General features: G+C 48.4%; 2 protein-coding genes across 6 annotated transcripts; one reads left to right on the top strand and one right to left on the bottom strand.

The window, feature by feature from the left end:
- Positions 1–1,174: 1,174 nt before the first annotated feature.
- On the bottom strand, positions 1,175–4,696 carry ANKRD34A (ankyrin repeat domain 34A). Of its 4 annotated transcripts, none has more exons than XM_036113004.2 (3): positions 4,558–4,582; positions 4,015–4,078; positions 1,175–3,630 (listed from the first exon to the last, which is right to left on the bottom strand). In XM_036113004.2, exon 3 carries the CDS (start codon positions 3,512–3,514, stop codon positions 2,018–2,020), a length of 1,497 nt encoding a protein of 498 aa, XP_035968897.1. In that variant the 5' UTR covers positions 3,515–3,630; positions 4,015–4,078; positions 4,558–4,582; the 3' UTR covers positions 1,175–2,017. The 4 variants fall into 4 exon arrangements, with proteins under 4 accessions (XP_035968897.1, XP_035968896.1, XP_035968898.1 ...); XM_036113003.2 differs by lacking the exon at positions 4,558–4,582 and adding an exon at positions 4,180–4,389; XM_036113005.2 differs by lacking the exon at positions 4,015–4,078 and having other exon boundaries at positions 4,558–4,696.
- A 1,724-nt stretch (positions 4,697–6,420) lies between these two features.
- POLR3GL (RNA polymerase III subunit GL) lies at positions 6,421–15,415 on the top strand. 2 transcript variants are annotated; one of them, XM_036113016.2, is made up of 8 exons: positions 6,421–6,541; positions 12,212–12,379; positions 12,689–12,818; positions 13,645–13,713; positions 14,056–14,112; positions 14,351–14,424; positions 14,556–14,669; positions 14,967–15,415. In XM_036113016.2, exons 2-8 carry the CDS (start codon positions 12,254–12,256, stop codon positions 15,051–15,053), a joined length of 657 nt encoding a protein of 218 aa, XP_035968909.1. In that variant the 5' UTR covers positions 6,421–6,541; positions 12,212–12,253; the 3' UTR covers positions 15,054–15,415. The 2 variants fall into 2 exon arrangements, with proteins under 2 accessions (XP_035968909.1, XP_035968910.1); XM_036113017.2 differs by lacking the exon at positions 13,645–13,713.
- The last annotated feature ends 3,326 nt before the right edge of the window (positions 15,416–18,741 follow it).

Below are 18,741 nucleotides of genomic sequence, written 5' to 3'. Positions count from 1 at the left end.
ATGCAATGGGCGATGGAACTAAAACAAGGAAAGAATACATTTCATGAGCATATACTTACTATATGTCAGACACTGCACAATGTACTTTAGAGCATTGTCTTATTTAATAATCACAATGACTAACTAGATTTTATTATTTTACAGATAAGGAAATGGACACTCAGAGAGGCTGGATAAATTGCCCAAAATTCAAGCTAGGAGATGGCAAAGAGGGGTTCAGACATAGGCCTTCTGTTTCCCAATATTTTGATCTTTTCGTTATACCATGCATCGTTAGGTAATTTTCTGATTTTACCTATTCTAAGTTGGGGGAATCTGTGAGAAAGAGTGGAATGGGCTGCTCCGTTACCTCCCGTTAGAGTGAGAAAGAATTAGAATATATGCAGAAACCAGAAAACTGAGAAGTCTAGGGGGCAGATTAAGACAGTTATCCTGTTCATAACCTGTCAGGCTGGGTTCCTCGGATTACTCTTACACACACCTATGCACACAGATACACACTACACATCCTTTGTCAGTTGACCATCATGCCATTCTTACCTAGGTGAGGTTATACTACTTTTCTCTCTCTCTCTCTTTCCCCACTGTGCCGTGGCTCAGGACGGGGAAATAAAAGTCAGAAGTAGAAAAAAATGGGGGCAGCTGGCTGGCTCAGTCAGAAAAGCATGTTACTCGTGATCTTGGGGTTGTGAGTTCGAGCCCCACTTTGTGTGTAGAGACTACATAAATAAAAACTTTTTTAAAAAGAAGTAGAAAAAAAATGGATGAAATGCACCTGGTGAGATGAAAATTAGAACCCCAAGGAATAACTGGGAATGGTCACAAAATAAGAAGCTTGAAAGAGGGGCAGTCAATCTACTGAGATATTTGTTGATAGTGGACGGAGGTAATTTTTGTAGGAGGTACTTTTTTAGAAATCTTAAGTTAAAGAATTTGAGGATGGACATAGGGGAGACTGAGCGAATGAAAGCCTGTCAAATGCCTTAAAACCTTCAGGACACAGGACACTTGTCTTTTCTTCTGCAACCACAGCTGGTCAGTTGGTCTCCTGCAAAGAAGGTGGCTGGAACCTCTAAGTATCCCCTAGATCATTAGAGCTATAGTAAGCATCATCCTCCCTCCCCATTCCTCATTCCCCATACCCCACACCCTCAGGCAGAAGTGACAAAACAGAGACTTCTGAACACATTTATTTGATATGTCAAGTGGAGAGAGGAGTGATTTAGGGTTACTCCCCACTTCTACCTGTGGGGGTGTTCATAAGCTCAGACAGACAGAAGAGCAGCATAGAGCCCATGACCCACTCCCTGGGAAAATGAGACAACCTCCTGTATTGGTTAGGGGAACAAGGTGGAATAAAAAGCAGGAAGTTGAGAAGTAAAGCTGAGAGCAGGAAGGGCAGCAGCAGAACTGAAGCTGAGGGTTGCTGCAGGAAAACCCCAAGGAGGGTGAAGAAGATATCCTGAAAAGTGGTTAGGGCTGGAAGCAGGGTGTGAACAAGGAGCCAGGCCTGGAGAGAGAAGCAAGACCTACACAGGTTGGGATATCCAGGAAGAGGGCAGAGTGTGCAAAGTCGTGAACGGGCTGTGTTGCAGGGCATACATGGAAAGCAGGGGATTGCTTCTGCAAAAGGGCAAAAAGATTGGAGACTATCCATAAGTAGGGGTTCCCTACGGCTTTTGAACAAATGCAAGTGACTTTGGGACCCACTTGGGGCCCTAGCACAAGTGGCCCTGTGTGTGCCATTCCTATGGATGGGTACACAAGTATCCCCATATGCATGTGAAGTGACCAGGACATGAATGTATGTGTCTATATGCCCAGTAGAGAGAGTACTTACCCTTCCCTGTGAATAAGAGTGCTGTGCTTGTGGACACTTTTTTACCCATGTGTGCGTGCACCGTGCCCAGGAGCACAGGCAAAAGACCACGATGTCCGTGGTGTGTGTGTGAGTTGGTTCTCCCACCTGTCCCATCAAGGTCCTGATCCCCACCCTCCTTGGTTCCTCTCACTCCTCTCAGCGCCCTGGCTCCCCTGGCCCGCCTAGACTCTGGAAGCCCCCTAGCAGGCGGATCTGCTCAGTCTGCATGGAGTGGCGCCTCACCAACTTGCGCTTGGTCCTGGGAGAGCCTGGCGCCCCCGCCTGGGGAGGGGCGGGCAGCGAAGGCGCCCGACCTCCGGGTTGGGGGCGAATGTCAGGGATGGGAGGGTGGGGGCTGACGTTGAGTGGAGGCAGGAAACCGGGCCGCGTTTGCGCGATGTGGTCCAGGAGCAACGTCCCCGAGCCCCTCCGCTCCAGCAGCCCGGGACTCCGCCTCCGTCCGCTCAGCGGAGATACAGCCCCTGGCAGACTCTCCTGGGACTGGCGCGGGGAGGGAGCCGAGCCGGCTGGAGGGAGGGTCAGCGGGGAGGCGCTGTACCGCCGGCGCTCCAGGGACAAGCGGCTGCACTCCGGCGAGTCGGGGCAAATATTTCCGGGGGTATCGAGCTCCACCGACTCCATGCGGCTCAGTTTCTGCCTCAGCCCTGAAGGGGGACCAGGCTCCTGAGCTTCTGGCGCAGTGTTTCGGCGAGAGAGAGGACCCCCACCCGTCACTTTCTCCGCCCACGGGGGCGGATCCTCCGGACCTTCCGTGCTGTGACGTCTGGAAAGACGGGGTCGACCGGTCAGAGTCAGGCCGTTGAATTCCGCGGTCAGGCGCTCGATCCCCGGCCTCCCTTCCGCGGGTGGGACCGGTTGAGGAGGAGCCACTAGGCCCCAGGGCTCGGAGTTGAGCCTTTTGAGTGGTTTTGGAGGGTGACGAGGTGGTTTGGGGAGCGGCTCAGAAGGGGAGGGGTCATCAGGGGGCTTAGGAAGAGGGAATTCGAATACGTCCCGCTTCTCCTCTTCTTCCTGAGCGCGAGGGGATAGCAATCCTCGTCCTCCTCCTCCTCCTCCTGCAGCCTGCAGTTGGATTTCGGAAGGCGACGTGCAGACCCCGGGGCTGGGAGGAGCGGGAGCAGGGTCCTCCACCCCCGGGGACGGTGGGGAATTGAGATACTGTCGAGTCTTCTTGGTTCCCGAGGGCGAGGTGTCGGTGGTGATGATGATGACCTCCGTGCCCTTGGCCTTACAGGCGTCCAGCAGCGTGGCAAGGGTCTCGCGGTCCCCACGGTCCAGGGCGTGGACAAGCGCCGAGGCGCCCGCGTGATCTCGCACTGAGGGGTCTGCACCGTGGGCAAGTAGCAGCGAGGCCACGGCGGCGCCCCCACCCCCGGCGCAGGCGTGCATCAGCGCGGTGCGCCCCAGGCGGTCTGCGATGTTGGGGTCCGCGCCTTGCTCCAGGAGGTAGCGTACCATGCGCGCCTTGTTCTGGGGGTCGTCGTAACGGGCCCGACAGGCCGCCATTAGCGCAGTCTCCCCCTGGGCATCACCCTCATTCACGTAGGCGCCTCCCTCCAGAAGCAAACGGGCCAAGCGTAGCTTACCCTGACCCACGGCCCGAAGAAGAGCGTGGCCCTCGGTGTGCAGCATAGCTGCGGCAGGGGCGAGAGCACCAATGGAGCCGGGACTGGGGCCCGCCGAGGATGTCTAGGGGCGTGGGGGTGGTGGCTGGCGGAGGCCTGAGGGCTCAGTGGCGAAGCCAATCCCTGCGAGAAAGAGAGAGATCTTATTGACGGATTCAGGCAGGGAAACTGAGGCACCGGTGGAAGGAGACGGCGTGGGGAGATCTCCACGGCACGGCACGGCACACAGTCCTTCCTCTAACTCATGCCTTTGAGCCGCCCCCTCCCCCCAGCGCATGCCTGAGGAGGTGGGAAGGGTGCACCCGCATTGAAGGACGAGCGCGCGTGCAAATGCGTACGTGCACGCGCAGGGATACCGCACCCCCACCCTCACCCCACGGCTTCTCAGACCTTTCCAGCATCCCCCTTTTCTTATCCGCACTTGGAATACCCCTTTCTAGGATGCTGAACGCCACCCACCCACACACATGCACCCATACATTCACACACATAATTCCCATTCCTAACCTCTTTTAGGTTGCCACAGCCCCAAATATTGAGTGGGGGGAGGGAAGCAGCTTGCATTTGGGACCTAAAACGGGTGGGGGGAGAATTGGGGGTTTCTTTTGCCCCTGCTATGTTCCCCATCACTCCTTGCTCTTTCCCTCCCAGGCTGTGCGCCCAAATAGATACCTGAATGTCCGCAGGATCTCCGCCGGGCCAGGACTGAGGCCAGGGCCATGGGGCAGCCTAGGTGGCGGAGCTGGGCTCCCGGGGGCCCACATGGCGTGGGGAGGGGCACCCGGATTCCCTTGGTGTCAGTATCTGCGCCCGGGCACCGGATCCTGGTCCCTCCTCCCGGTGCGCCCCGGGCAAGGCGCCGGCTCGGGAGGAGAGAAGCTTGGGGGGGGGGGGCGGAGCTCTGCCTTGCTATTTATAGACTAGTCTCTGCGGGTGGGGGCGTCGGGCACCAAACCGTTCCCCCACCCATGCACACATAAAGCCTCAAAACCTAGAGGCTCCAATCCTGACTTCTCTTGCTTAGCCGACCTCCCCTCAGCCCCAACAAACCTAAATGTTTCTTAGGAGACTCCTCCGCGACCCAGACTGGGACCATCCCAATTCTTCGTTGAGCAGAGCCCCATTCTCCGCGCTAGATGTGTTTATGCGCGTCTGTGCGCCAGATCTGACCTGCCACACACAGCACATGGCACACTGTGCAGAGGGGTGGAGAGAGGCGATTGGGATCCACAGCCGGAGTCCATACTGCGCAGAGAGAGCAAGAGATCTGGCTGCCTCCTTGTAGTTTACATGTCAGGGAGAGCTGGAGCCAGACGCAGCGGTACATCCTCACTCCATCTCCGCCCAAACGGAACACACAGCACAGATAAACTTGAACCTCAGATCCCTTGTACAAACCTCAGATAAGTATGAGGAGAGTGGATATACTGGGTCATTTTTAGCTACACCAGGTGGCATTCCCAGATGCCTTCCTCCCCATATTCTTGGAGGGGGAGACGGAGAGAGAAAAGAGGCAGAGAGAAGAGCGAACCTTGTAACACATCCCTTTCTCATTGCATCTCTTTACACTCAGTCTTGCTTAGACTCATTATTTTTCCATGTTGCTTGAAGGTCTCTGTCCAATCGCTCCCTAAGTATTCTCTCTGCCTATCTGTCGCAATCATAATGGGTCTCTCTGCTGCCTGTCTCTGCCTCTCCTTGCCACCTGCCCTGTCTCCATGGTTACCATAGCTTCCATCTGCATATTTTAGGAAGGAGTTTGTGTCCAGCTGGAAGGCATGAGGGGAAGTGGAAGATGAGGGAAAAAATTCCCAAGGATTTGGAAAACTCACCTGAGATAATTCAGACTGGAAGCCACCAGACACAAGATACCAAAAATAATGTTTCTGGAGAAGGAGGGGGAGAAATATTGCAGGGAAGCTACCCATTTTTACTAGCTACCATTTGTTGGACACCAACTATATGCTAAGTACTTCACATACATTATATCAAATCCTCAGAACAATGCTGTAAGGTAGGAATCTCCTTGTTATAGATGAAGAAACTGAGACTTAATAAAGTTAAGCAAGTTCTCCAAAGCCTCACAGCTCTGTTTCTGTCCTATTCCAAAGACTGCGGGTCTTGCCACTACACCTGCAGCCTTCCAAGTCCAGAGGCTTCACTCCCAGGGCCATTTTCTCTGACACATGGGATAGTCTTCTTGACTAACTCCTAGGTTTTATCACTACTCTGGATTATTCTTTCCCTCTATTTCTGGGGTTGTTTTTGTGGGGTGTGTGTGTATGAAAGTAGGATTCCTCTCCACCACTGCCCTCCACTCACCCTCGCCACCGTGCTCTCCTTCACCAAGGGCTAGAAGGAGCTGGAAGGCAATAGAAAATGCGGGAAACACTGGGCTTCTGTCCTGCCTCCCCAACTCTGGTTCTCTGATTCCTAATCCTTCCTTCCCCAAACTTTCCTCCCATCTCACAGACATGGCAGCAACCCTTGGCGGGGGGTGGGGGGGTGGGGGGGTGTAAGAAAATAGAAAAGAAGTATTCATTGGTGGTGCTGGAGGGAAGCAGTGTAGGACTAGAGGGAAGGTTGGAGTAATGGAGGGGCCAGGGTCGGAAGCCCAAGTCCCCAAAATACTCATCCCTAACGAACAACACTTTCATTTATCTGTGGGAGCTTCCTCTACAGAGTCCCTCGGTGAGATCTAAGTGTCAGGTTCCCTCTGTGGACTCTCGCTAGCCAGGAGCTCCCCCATCTGAGATGAGGTCGGAAATAACTGACCCCTGCTTGATTTTGCAACCCCATCTCCCTTCGCGCCGCGCGGGGCTTCCCGAGCCTGGGTTCCGGCTGACTCTCCCCCTCCCTACTTCTCCTCGGCTTCAAATGGGCGGATCTCCCTCCTCCTCTTCTCCTAGATTGGCCGGGAGAACTCACCAATGGGGAGCTCTGAGAGGCGGACCTACAGCGCCAGCAGCTAGAGGAAGACCAGCAAATTTCAAGTTGGCTGCGACGTGGGCTCTGCGTGGGGGAGGGGCAGCAGGTAAGGCTCCGTCCTGGTGGCTCTGACCTGGTTCTGTCCCACACCTCCCGAACTAGCTCACCAGGGCCAAGCTGCGAGATAGATAGACAACGCTTTGCGGCAGCCTGTTGGATCTAGCCCCCTCTGGCTTCCTACTCTTCTTTCCCTTTCTCTTCAGGGCTCCCATTGCTGTACTGATTATATACCAGAGAACTGCAGTTTTCATTCGTGCATAGGGGAGAGATGTTAAAGCACAAAGTGAGGAAGGCTCACTCTTGTATCTCTGACTCTTTGCTATGGCATCAGCTTCCCCCGAATCTATTCGTATTATTCCCTTGTCTAAGAGTCTGACAAACTCCTGTTATCTATCAGGACTTAGCTGAAATATTACCTCCTACCTGTAGCTTTCCTGGACTATCTTTTTCTTTCTTTCTTTCTTTTTTGTTTTTTTTCCAGAACTAACCGTTCCCCAGTCTGACGATAGTATTTTATGCATACCTCTCCATTAGAGCCCTTAGCGCGCTCTCTAATGTTTCTGTTCTTCTGAGAATATAAGGTTTTGTAGGCAGGTTCTTGTACCTAATATGAAGTGCCCAATAAAGGTTAATTGAATGGAATTGATTGGGAAGGCAGAATTTAAACTCCTAACGTAATTGGGGAACAATTAATAAAAGACAAAATACAATACAATACAATATCTAATTAAGATCTCTTAAATTAGTGGTTTATAATATAATTGCTCCCACAGTCAAGAGAGGGGAGAAAACTAGGAGGACTGGGATGGTAAGTGGTGACTTGATGAATCATAAGGTCTCGCAGTTTGGAAGAGCCCTCAGAAATCATGTATTCATTCATTCATTCATTCAACAGATATTTATTGAGCACCTCCTATATGCCAGACATACGCTAGACAATGGGGATCATAATGAATCCTCTACTTTAGACATGCATCCTTCCTATGATAAACTGTATTTAGTAAATTGTTATCCAGCTTCTATTTTAAAGAGGACTCCCTATCTCACTTTGCAGGTTATTCCATTTTTGGATATTTGTTCTTCAATTAATATCCAACAAATATTCTAAACAAATATATAGCTCAACGAAATGCATTCCTCACTTTCATTATAAAAGAGGGGGAGCTGTCCTGGTTAGGAACATGGATTTGAATTCTAGTAGCATTCTTAAAAATAAAACCATCCCTTTTGGCTTCTGATTAAAGAAGTAATATACATTTATTCTAGAAAATTTGGAAACACATAAAGGTATAAATCAAAATGCTTATTATTTCATGAGCATGATCTAGTGATAACCATTATTATTACTTTATTTTTTATTATTATTTTTAAAGATTATTTATTTATTTGACAGAGAGAGACACAGCGAGAGAGGGAACACAAGCAGGGGGAGTGGGAGAGGGAGAAGCAGGCTTCCCGCGGAGCAGAGAGCCCGATGCGGGGCCCGATGCGGGGCCCGATCCCAGGACGCTGGGATCACGACCCGAGCCGAAGGCAGACGCCCAACGACTGAGCCACCCAGGCGCCCCCATTATTATTACTTTAATACTTATCCTTTCAATTTCTTTTCTGCATATATACGTATATATGTGTATGTGTATATTATGTATACAACAAATACAATTTTATATCATGTTTCCCTCCACTTTATATTGTGAACTTTTTTTTTGCTTTTAAATATTATTTGGAGTCATTTTTCTTTCTACATAGCGATGTAAAATGGACATTTGATTTTTTTTGACCATTCATTCTTCGTTGGACCATTTAGGTTATTTCAGAAGTTTTGCTACCATGGATAGCTCTATAATGACCATCCTTGTACTTACATTTCTGACGATTTCTTTAGGATAGATTTTTTTTAAGTAGGATTATTGGATTAAGGATATGACGATTTAAGAGGCTGTTGATTCAAGTGGCCAAATTGCTCCCCTGACAGACTGTGTATAAACACAATCCTTCCAGTGAGGTATGAGAGTGCCCATCTCAAAAAAAACTGGCAGTCTGATTATTTTTTAAGTCTTTGTCAATTTGATAAGTGAAGACTGGTTTTACTAATCATTCTTTTGTCAATTGCCTATTCATGTCCTTTGCACAGTTATTCTATTGGTATGATTTTTTTTTCATTTGAATTTCCATGAGTTCTCATATAATGAGGGTTAACTCTTTGTCTTATTTATCATAAATATAGCAAATCCAAAATATTAGAGTACAAATTAGAGTGCTAGAGCCTCAGTCTCTGGATCTCTTTTTTCTCTGTTCACATCTACTCCATTAGGCATTCCAGCCAGTCTCATGGCTTGAAATATCTGTATATTGATAACTCTACGAGAATGTAAGCTCCATTTAAATTCCATGGACACAGCAGTTTTTGTTTGTTTTGTTCACTGCTATATCCTAGCACTTGGAATAGTGCCTGGCATATAACAAGCACTCAGTAAATATTTGTTGAATGAATTAAGATGGTTTTATTATTACTATTCCCATTTATAGGTGAGGAAACAGGTTTAGAGATATTAAATTAATTGCTGAAGGTTGTGTAGCTAGGAAATGACAGAACTGGAATTCAAATCCACGTTCTTAACCGCTACGTGTACTGCCTTTCTGAAATTTGATGTAATGGTTTTTCTGTATGTTTTGTTGAAACTGGCTTCTTAATTTCTACCACAATATAGTTACTAGAGTGAGTATCATGTATATGAGATGTTGTTTGGGGGAAGGAGAGTACAAGGATGAGCTCTAGAGAGGATTGACGATAAGGAAAAGCAGTTTGGGACCAGATTATGGAAGACCCTAAATATTCTCAAGAATTTAGACTCAATCACAATCTTCAACAGAAGAGACACACCGTAGATTCCTGACCTGAGTTGGGTAGAAATGGACGATTTATAGTTTCCAACCACCAGTTTATTGCCTCAATTAAATAAAATTTTGTCTTCCTTTTACCTCATATCCTTGGGGGTTACTTGGTTAGTGTCTGGAAATGGAATTCGATTTGTCTAACCTCAAAGCTTACAACCTTTTCTTGACTCCTTACTGCTTTGCGATCAAACCAGCTCCCATCCCCACTGCTAGAACTGTATCTGTCAGGTGGAAAGCTACCTAAACCAGTTGGTTAGCATGTCCTTTCCCTTGAAAGGGCCTGAAGACATGCTCACAAATTCTTTCTCTTTCTCTAGTGTCCATGAGACATCCTTTCTCCCCTAATATGTTCTTTCAATCAGATCACAGTTTAATCTGTTAACTAACAGCAATTTTTTCCTCACATTTTTTGTTGAACCTTAAACTTTCCAAATTCCTCAGACACACATATTCTACCCTCTCCTTCCTGCTACATATTATTAATCTCATCTACTATTCTGTTGCTATATTTTTAATTTTTAAATTATTATTTTTCTCTTATTAAAAAAGCAATACCTATTCAGTATAGAAAACAAACTTTAAAGTACACATAACCGCCCCCCCCAAAACCACACAAATCCCATCACCTCAAATTAGCCAACATTAATTTTCGGTATGTATCCTTCAAGAACACCTTTTTTTCATCATAAATGTGTATGTGCATATAAAACAATGTGTATGTGTGTGTTTGACAAAATAGATGACCTTATACATATTTCTAAATCATTTTTTTTCACCAACTAGGGCATTTTGTTGAGCCATATATTTCTTGTTTAGAGTATTTGTTGGATATTAATTGAAGAACAAATATCCAAAAATGGAATAACTTGCAAAGTGAGATAGGGAGTCCTCTTACTAAAGATGTGTAAATAGAAACTGTATAACAATTTACTAAATAAGGTTTATCAGAGGAAGGCTATAAGTCTAGAGTAGAGGATTCACTATAATCCCTGTTGTCTAGCATTGTGTCTGGCATATAGTAAATGCTCAATAATTATTTGTTGAATGAATGAATACATGATTTCTGAGGGCTCTTCCAAACTTGAGACCTTGTGATTCATCAAGCCTCCTTTCACCATCCCAGTCTTCCTAGCTTTCTCCCTTCTCCCATCTTATTTAGGGTACGTACCCTTACTAGCAATGTAATTTAATATTGTTGATGTTGACCTTGGTCACCAGACTGAGGTAGTGTTTGTCCAGGTTCTCCACTGTAGAGTTACTCTCCCCTTTCCTAAGTTGAATTAGACAAAATTCCCTATATATCACCCACACTTAGGGAGTAGAAAGTTATACTCCCCCTCTTCAGGGTGGAGTCTACATAATTTATTTGGAATTCTACATGAGAGGTTTGTCTTCCCCCTCCCCCCCATGTATTAACTTATTTAATCATCTATTTATATCAGTGTGGACTCATGGATATTTGTTTTATACTATGGGGTTATAATCTAATACTACTTTATTTTATTGCTCAAATTCTTCCAGCTTTGGCCATTGGGAGCTCTTTCTGTTGACTCTTATGCCCTTTTGACATAGCCCCACCGATGTGTGTGTGTGTGTCGTTTTGAGTACTTCTTTGCTTTCTAGCGCGAGAAGATGCTTCCAGCTCACGTTATATATTTCCTGCCCCAGCCCTAGAACCAGCCATTTCTCCAAGAAGCCCTGGTTCCTTTTGTTGGAAAATGGTATTAGAAACCAAGATCTGGCTGCTAGATGTGCTCTTTGTCACTGGAATATCATTTCTTGCAAGTTTCATTTTCATTTGATAACTTTATCCTCCATCCTATCTGCCTCTGACTGGCCCCTCAAGATTGATGACAAGAAGCAAAGTTCAGTTCAGTAGCAGAAGGAACTTTCAGTTCATCAGAGTTGATCACTATGGGATGGGCTGCCTTGGGAGACAATGGACACCCTCTCTCCAGGAAATGCCACTGGAATTTAAATGACTAATAACTTACAGAGTGGAGTGCTGCATTGGGAGGGAATTTAGACTAGGTAATTCTATCGGTCCTTCCAATTCTAAGATTCCACGCTTCTAAGCTGTATTTTAAAAAAAATAAATTGATTGTAATGGTTCTCCTCACTCCTACCTCCCACCACTGACAGTGAGCCTAATGACTCATCCCTGTGCCCCCACAGTGCCTGGCACACTACCTTTTCCATAGTAGATGCTTAGTGAGTGTTTTGCTGAAAGTCATTGCATTGGATTGCCCTGGGGCCTGGTTGGGTGTGGAAAGTCAGGGAGAGAAAGAATTCAAAGATTATATGGAGATATGCAGATGGTGACAAATATCAAATTATCTCGGGGATGGAGGGAAGTTTTATCCAAGGGTCTAATCACTCCCCCCTTCTCTTAAATTGATTTGAGAAAGAGAGAGAGAGTGAGGGGGGCCAGAGGGAGAAAGAGAATCCAAGCAGACTCCCCACTGAGCGTGGAGCCAATGCCGGGGCTCCATCTCACGACCCTGAGATCATGACCCTGTGATCATGACCTGAGCCGAAATCAAAAGTCGGACGCTTAACCCACTGAGCCACTCAGGCACCCCCACTTTCCCTTTTGTTCTACAGTTACACTATGCTGCAATTATCTGTCCTGTTGGGACCATGTCTCATCCACGTCTGTATTTCCAGAAATACCCTGCCTGGTACAATGCCTTCCCCGTCAAAATTTGTTGAATTACACTGGCTATTTGGGTCCTAAGGAGAAAAGATTGAGTGCCTTGTACCTCTCTGGCTTCCCATCATTCTACTATACTTTTCTTTTTGTTTTTGTCTTTATCAGGTTTTTCTCACTGGATCACTGAATACTCAGGCCCCCTCCACCATGGCCAGTCGGGGTGGGGGCCGGGGTCGTGGCCGGGGCCAGCTGACCTTCAACATGGAGGCTGTGGGCATTGGGAAGGGGGATGCTCTGCCCCCACCCACCCTGCAGCCTTCTCCACTCTTCCCTGTGAGTGTCTGTCCCCCTTGTGTGTCCCTGGCTGACAGTATATGATCCTGGATTCCTTGTGGGCCACCATAACACTCATCTTGCCCCTGCCTGTCTCTATGCTTCCAACTCACATGGGATGTTTTCCAGGCAAAGTAGTTTCTTACACTCCCAGCTCCCCAGCTTTCAAAATGCTGTATTGCTCCCCCCATTTTTCTTTGGCCCTCTGGTCAGTGGGAGCATTGGATTGAACTGGGGGGAGAGTCCCTTCTAGGTTTGTACTCTAGTGTTTTTTTTTCCCCTGGACTGACCACTGCCCCGCTTCCTTAGCCCTTGGAGTTCCGCCCAGTGCCCCTGCCCTCAGGAGAGGAAGGGGAGTATGTCCTGGCGCTGAAGCAGGAGCTGCGAGGGGCCATGAGGCAGCTCCCCTACTTCATCCGGCCAGCTGTCCCCAAGAGAGGTCAGTTGGAACGCGAGCATCATGTTCTGAGCGCCTTTCATGAGTAGTGCCCTATACACGGCAGCACTGGGGGCCTGAGAGGCCAGGAGAGCTGCAGGAAGCTCACTGTCTAGCTGGGGAGATCATAACAATTACCCCCGCCTTTGAAATGCAGTCTAGTATCGGTGGTTTGTTCTGAGTCTCACGACAGTCTGGGGATAGTAAGAGGTTAAGCATCATGGTGCTCATTTCATAGGTTTAAATGGAATATATCAACATGGTTAACAGGTCGGATATTACAGGCACCAAACAATCAGAAGGGAGGCTGATGCTGGGTGTCTGAGAAGCCCTCCTAAGGTTGGCAGGATTCTGGAGAGGCCAAGGAGACCAGGAGGAACCAGAGAAGGGGAGTCATGGGGAGGCTTGGGATAGTGGATATTTACCAGCTGGTGTGGAAGTGCAGTGTTTGAGTGTATTGACAAACAGTGCTTTCCAGTTGAAGCCTTAGAAGCTGAAGCTCAGAGGGATGAAAGACTTGCCTGGTGGCCCCATTAACAAAGAGTAAAGGGAAGACTTGAACCCTGATCTCTTGCTCTTTAGTATACTTTCCAATGTACCACACTACCTCTCAATATGGCCATGCCTTTGGGTTAAGGGAGATGACAAAAACAAAAATTTGGTGTGGCAAAGTGTTGAAGGTCCTCACGGAAGCTGACCCCCTGGGCTCTGGGTTTGGGGTGAAGGAACAGACGATGCCTGAGTATTGAGAGGGCTGGGCCCTCAGGAACAACCCTCTTCCGGGGCTCTGAAAGGATAAAACTTTGACCCTTGGCCTCTGACCCCTCAGATGTGGAGCGTTACTCAGACAAATATCAGATGTCAGGGCCGATTGACAATGCCATCGATTGGAACCCTGGTAGGTGATGGGCCCTTTCATTGACTGCCCTTTTTTTAAATCCTCAAGATGCCACAAGCCACCAACCCGCCCACCTTTCTCTGTTCCTCCCTCCACTCTGTTCAGTATGTACAAACTGGAGCCCTAGATGTGCTCCAAAACACTTTCCGACTCTCCCTGAAAACCTATTAAATAGCCCCACTTTCCTAGAGGCATCCAAGCCACAGTTTTGTTCTAAGCAACTTTGACCCATCCCCTTCCTTCCTCACCATTATCCTGTCTCTTACCTCTCCTTTAAAACCAATTATTCATAGGAGACCCCAGGCAGGGTCTTACTGACTTTTATGTTCCCACTGTTCCCAGATTGGCGACGTTTACCCCGGGAGCTAAAGATCCGAGTGCGGAAGCTACAAAAGGAACGTGAGTGTATCTGGAAAAGGAGGCAGAAGAGAGATTTCCTTCATCAGCTGGAGGGCCAGAGTCTGTGGGTGGTCTTGCCTGCCCTCCCAGTTCCTACCCACTCCACCCAGTATTGTAGCTGGATGCCATGGTGGCCACATGAGGGCAGCAGAGTGACATCGTCTGTGCGAGAGGGTGGGGTAGAAAGCTAATAAGGAAGTTTGCTCTCTGATGGTTCACCTTTTGATTCCTTGACCAGGGACCACCATCCTGATTCCCAAGAGGCCCCCTAAGAACACAGAAGATAAGGAAGAAACAATACAGAAACTAGAGGTAAGGAGGAAATGTGCACAGAGACCACCTGGACCCCAGACCCGTGCCCCGTCCTTTGGCCCATGTGTGCTTCATTCTTTCCCTTCTCTGAACTGAGTCTGAGTTTCTTCTTCTATTCATCTCCACATAAGACCCTGGAGAAAAAGGAGGAAGAAGTGACTTCAGAGGAAGATGAGGAGAAAGAAGAAGAAGAAGAGAAGGAAGAGGAAGAAGAAGAGGAGTATGATGAAGAAGAACATGAAGAGGTGAAAGGGCTCTCCTTCCAACCTCAGTTCCCATCTCTTCCTCATCAGCTCTGGGGGTCTCAACTCCGCGCACCAGGGATGTTCCCTCTAGAGGGCTGGAGAGCCGAAGGAGATGTGCCCTGGAGGATCGTGCCCTCCACTTCACGTGTCCCTAGGCTCTTCTCAAGAGCAAACTGCAGCCAAAGGGACTTCCCAGGCCTGGGATGGTTTCATGGGGAGGGGAGGGGCCTGACACACCGGGAGGAAGGACAAGGCCGAAAGCAAGCCTGACTTTGATTTCTTTTTGTTCTGTTTCAGGAAACTGATTACATCATGTCGTATTTTGACAATGGAGAGGACTTTGGGGGTGACAGTGATGACAATATGGATGAGGCTATATACTGACAAAGGACCCTGAACAGCACCCTGGACCTTTGGATCTTTTTGGTTTAAGATACAGAGAGTAACTGTCCCTATTATTTGGTTTTGTGGGCAGGCAAATCATTTGCTTAGAGCCCAGATAAACTGTTTGGCCCTGGAGATAGGAATGGACAGTGATGACAGATAGCTCCCTTAAAGGGCCAAGGACCAATGTCTTAATTGTATGAAAGAAAGAAAGAAGGGTCAAAGAAATACTGGAGTTGTTAGAGCTGAGAGAGCTGTACATAAGCCCCCACCCACTTTTTTATAGTGAAAGATAATTGGGGGTGTGTGCAGTTAGGAGTAAGGCCAGCTTTATATTTTTAAATAAAATGTTTTTATCTGCCTCTCTGTCCAGGGTGAGGCCTGGTGGGAGAGGCCTGGAGGAAAAAAGGGAGTGCTTAGCTGAGCCATTCTTTCCTTACCCATCAGAGTCCAATGTGACACACTGGGGGTTACAGCCTTCCTGTCCTTTACCCCTTCCCTCCACTCCCATGGTGAGACACATACTCCCGTTCTAGCCCTGCCAGGGAACATTCAGGAACTCATCTATGAGGCTGCTCAGAGCGAGGAGTAGAGAAGAACAGCCCATGTCCTGAAGACCAGTTGGCTTCCGAGCCTCTGGTCCTCACGCCACAGGACACGGATTGTCTGTTTTCACATGTGTTCACAAGGACACGGGCCCTCTCTTTCCCACACTTGACCTTGATCTTGTCCTTGTTTACAAGGAAAGATTACAGCTATTTTTGTGAGAGAGAGTCAAGAAAGCCAGGTGCAGGGAGGGAGTAGGGAGGAGGTGCTGATTGTTCCTCAGCCACCACCCTCTTCCAGGCCCCCCGGGGACCCCACACTGAAAGATAGGTCTGTGCAAGAGGAACCCCCATTCTCCACTTCCAGAAGCTGCTTTGTGGCTGAGTTGCAGTTTCCCTTTTGGTTCTTCCTTTGTGGAATTTAGGTAGACTTTCTCACTCCCTTCTTGGAGTAGAGGGGGTAGGCGGTATCGCTTTACAGGAAGTACGGAGGGTGGGGAGGAGGGGAGTGACTTAGGGACACTCAGCTCTGAGAGATGCTTTCTCGCCCACACAGCTCTCCCTGGGGTGAGGTCACTTCCTTAGGCTCTGATTGGCTTCCAAGGAAGCCCTCAATGAGCTGATTGGTTCCAGCCACTTGGCATGCAACAGTCACGGGCGAGCTGCGTGTCCAGAATAGGGACTGAATAAGGAAGCAGGCACGGATAGCTGGGATGCTGTCATAGCGACCCTACGAAAACATTTGAAAGTCATGAAGAGGGGGTGCAAGAGAACCTCCAAGAAATTCTCCAAACACATTCAGGCTGGCAGACTGAATTCCATATACCGCATCAAGTGATAGAGACTGGCAATCTCGTGTTAGATCTTTCTGACCCCATTGTAAAAAACGAATAGGGACTGTGACTTCGTTGAGGGAAAGCACCTTGAAAGCCTGTTTGGCTGTGGTAATAGGTGTTAAGGTAGAGGCAGCCAAGAGAACGGAGTAGGAAGCAGGAATTGAAAGAGAACAGTCCAGAGTTATTGAGCAATTTGATTGGTGTATTTCCTTTTCTAGCTCTCCAAGGTGTTAAGTGCATGGAATGGTGGGGGAGGGGCCGTGGGCCTGTCACTGGGGTTTCCCATAGTCAGACTTTAGCTGGTGATTGTGGCTGTGGAGAAATCAGGAAGAAACAAATGTAAAAGACACTGAAAAATCTCCTTTTGCCTCCTGTCCCCCTCCCCAACATATACCAGTCCTAACCTGATCAGCTATATCTGTGTCTATGTTGGGGGCACAGCCAGCCCCCCAGATCCCTGGGACCTGAAAAGAGTGAGAACAAAGAAGATTCTAGACAGAGAGTAGAGGAGGACTGGAACACACTCCTGCTCCCACCACTATATACATATATCTTTTCCCATGAAATGGGAGAAAGGAGGGCAAAGGTTAGAGTGACCACTTGGGTTCCGTTGTACTGCCTCAAAAACAAAGCATTAGAAAGATCAGACCATTCTTGGATTCTTTCCTATCTGGCGTCCTGCCACTCTTGGCAGGTGACCTTGCTGAACAAAGCCAGAGACATGGGATCTAGCAGCTTCCCCAGATTCCAGAACCGTTCCAGGCAGAGTTAGACTGTTTCCATTGACCTCTCTCCTACTTTCCATAGGTTCCATTGGGCAGGCTGAGGCTGAAGCTTAAGGTCCAGTAACCAGTCACGACTCCTTATTTCTCTGGAGGACCACCTGAGAGGTTAGAGGTTGAGGGTCCGTCTGCAAACATTTAGAGAGGACCCACACGGTGCTCACTCAGCCCTGTGCTACCTGCCTGCTAGGGCCTGCTTATGTTGAGCAGATTGCTCTCTGGCAAGAATCCTACCCTCCCTACCCTATGTTCCATCCGTAGGTTCTGGTCCCCTCCCACCGTGGGCAGGAAGCTTGAGAGTGGGGTCTTGCAAACTTCACAGGGACTCAAGTGGTTTGAGGGACAGCTGAATGGAAAACCTGGATGCAACATGTTATTTAGAAGATTGGGAGTGGAGACCCAAGACAATTGGAAGGTCAGATATCGGGTGGATAGGGCACCCCTGGTTTAGTGAGGAAGAGACAATGATTTCCCTCAATTCATTTTTATTGCTGTTTGAACTTTGAAAGGAAGGAAGGGTGGCCTGTAGGCGGGGGCTGGTTGAGAACTAAGCCAAAGGGAAGGGCTGCTGTCTCAACTGAGCAAAGCACTAGTTATGGGCATATGTTTATGGAGTTACGGGTTACGGAGTTTCACCACCCCACAGCCTTGTGCCCTTGGGAAAATCATGACAAGTCTGCAAGCCTCAGCTGAGACGGAATTTGGATTAGAGATCCACTAGGAACCCTTCAAACCTACGTTGATCCACCTGCAGAAGTCTAAATGGTTTTGAGAACAAAAGTCAGGACATGCCCAGCTTTTGCTGAACTCATTCCATCTTCTGGATTTCCCCACCTGTTTTCAGCTTGGGCAGGCTAAAGATACCTCAGGCCTGCAGCCAGTCCTTTCCAAGAAACCGCCTCAGCCCCGGGAGCAGGAGGATTAGCAATTCTATCAACTATCAAAAGAGGTGACAGCCCCTGCATCAGAGTTCAAGGTCACAGCCTGCAGGTCAGGACTCACACCAAGCAGTTTGGATGCTGACTGAGGAAGGGGCTGGTGGGGGGTGGGGGGTGCTTCTTCATCTCCCGTCTTATATCATGTCTGGCCAGAGGACAGAGAAGTGAGCTAGAAAAGAATAGCCCAGTTAGCTGATCTGGCCAGACCAGTGGTAACCCCTTCTCCATTGACCTTTCCCCAGCTGAGCCTCACTATCTCCTCAAGGTCATTTGGACCAGAGAGCTGAAAATAAGAAGTTCTAGGATCACCTCAGAAAGGCCTTTGCTTTATCTCCAACAGAACTTAATTTGCTGTTTTGTGTCCTAAAGGGAAGGGAGGTTCCCCCGGCCACCCTAATGGGACTCAGTGGGAAGACAGTGATCCAGCCCTAACTGCAGGACCTGAGAGGCTAAGGCCCAAGACTTTTAAGACCCTTTTTTAGGTCCAAGGATTCCTCAGACCCAGGCCTGACCAATGCAGGGAGAGGCTATGTCGCCATGACCTTTGGGTCTGGGACTATTCCCCATTCTCAAACCCCTCCTCCTCC

Source organism: Halichoerus grypus, chromosome 5 (genome assembly GCF_964656455.1).
Source record: "Halichoerus grypus chromosome 5, mHalGry1.hap1.1, whole genome shotgun sequence".
In the NCBI taxonomy this organism is placed as follows: domain Eukaryota; kingdom Metazoa; phylum Chordata; class Mammalia; order Carnivora; family Phocidae; genus Halichoerus; species Halichoerus grypus.
Note: the sequence above shows the minus strand (reverse complement) of the source record. Positions and strands in the feature narration are given on the sequence as shown.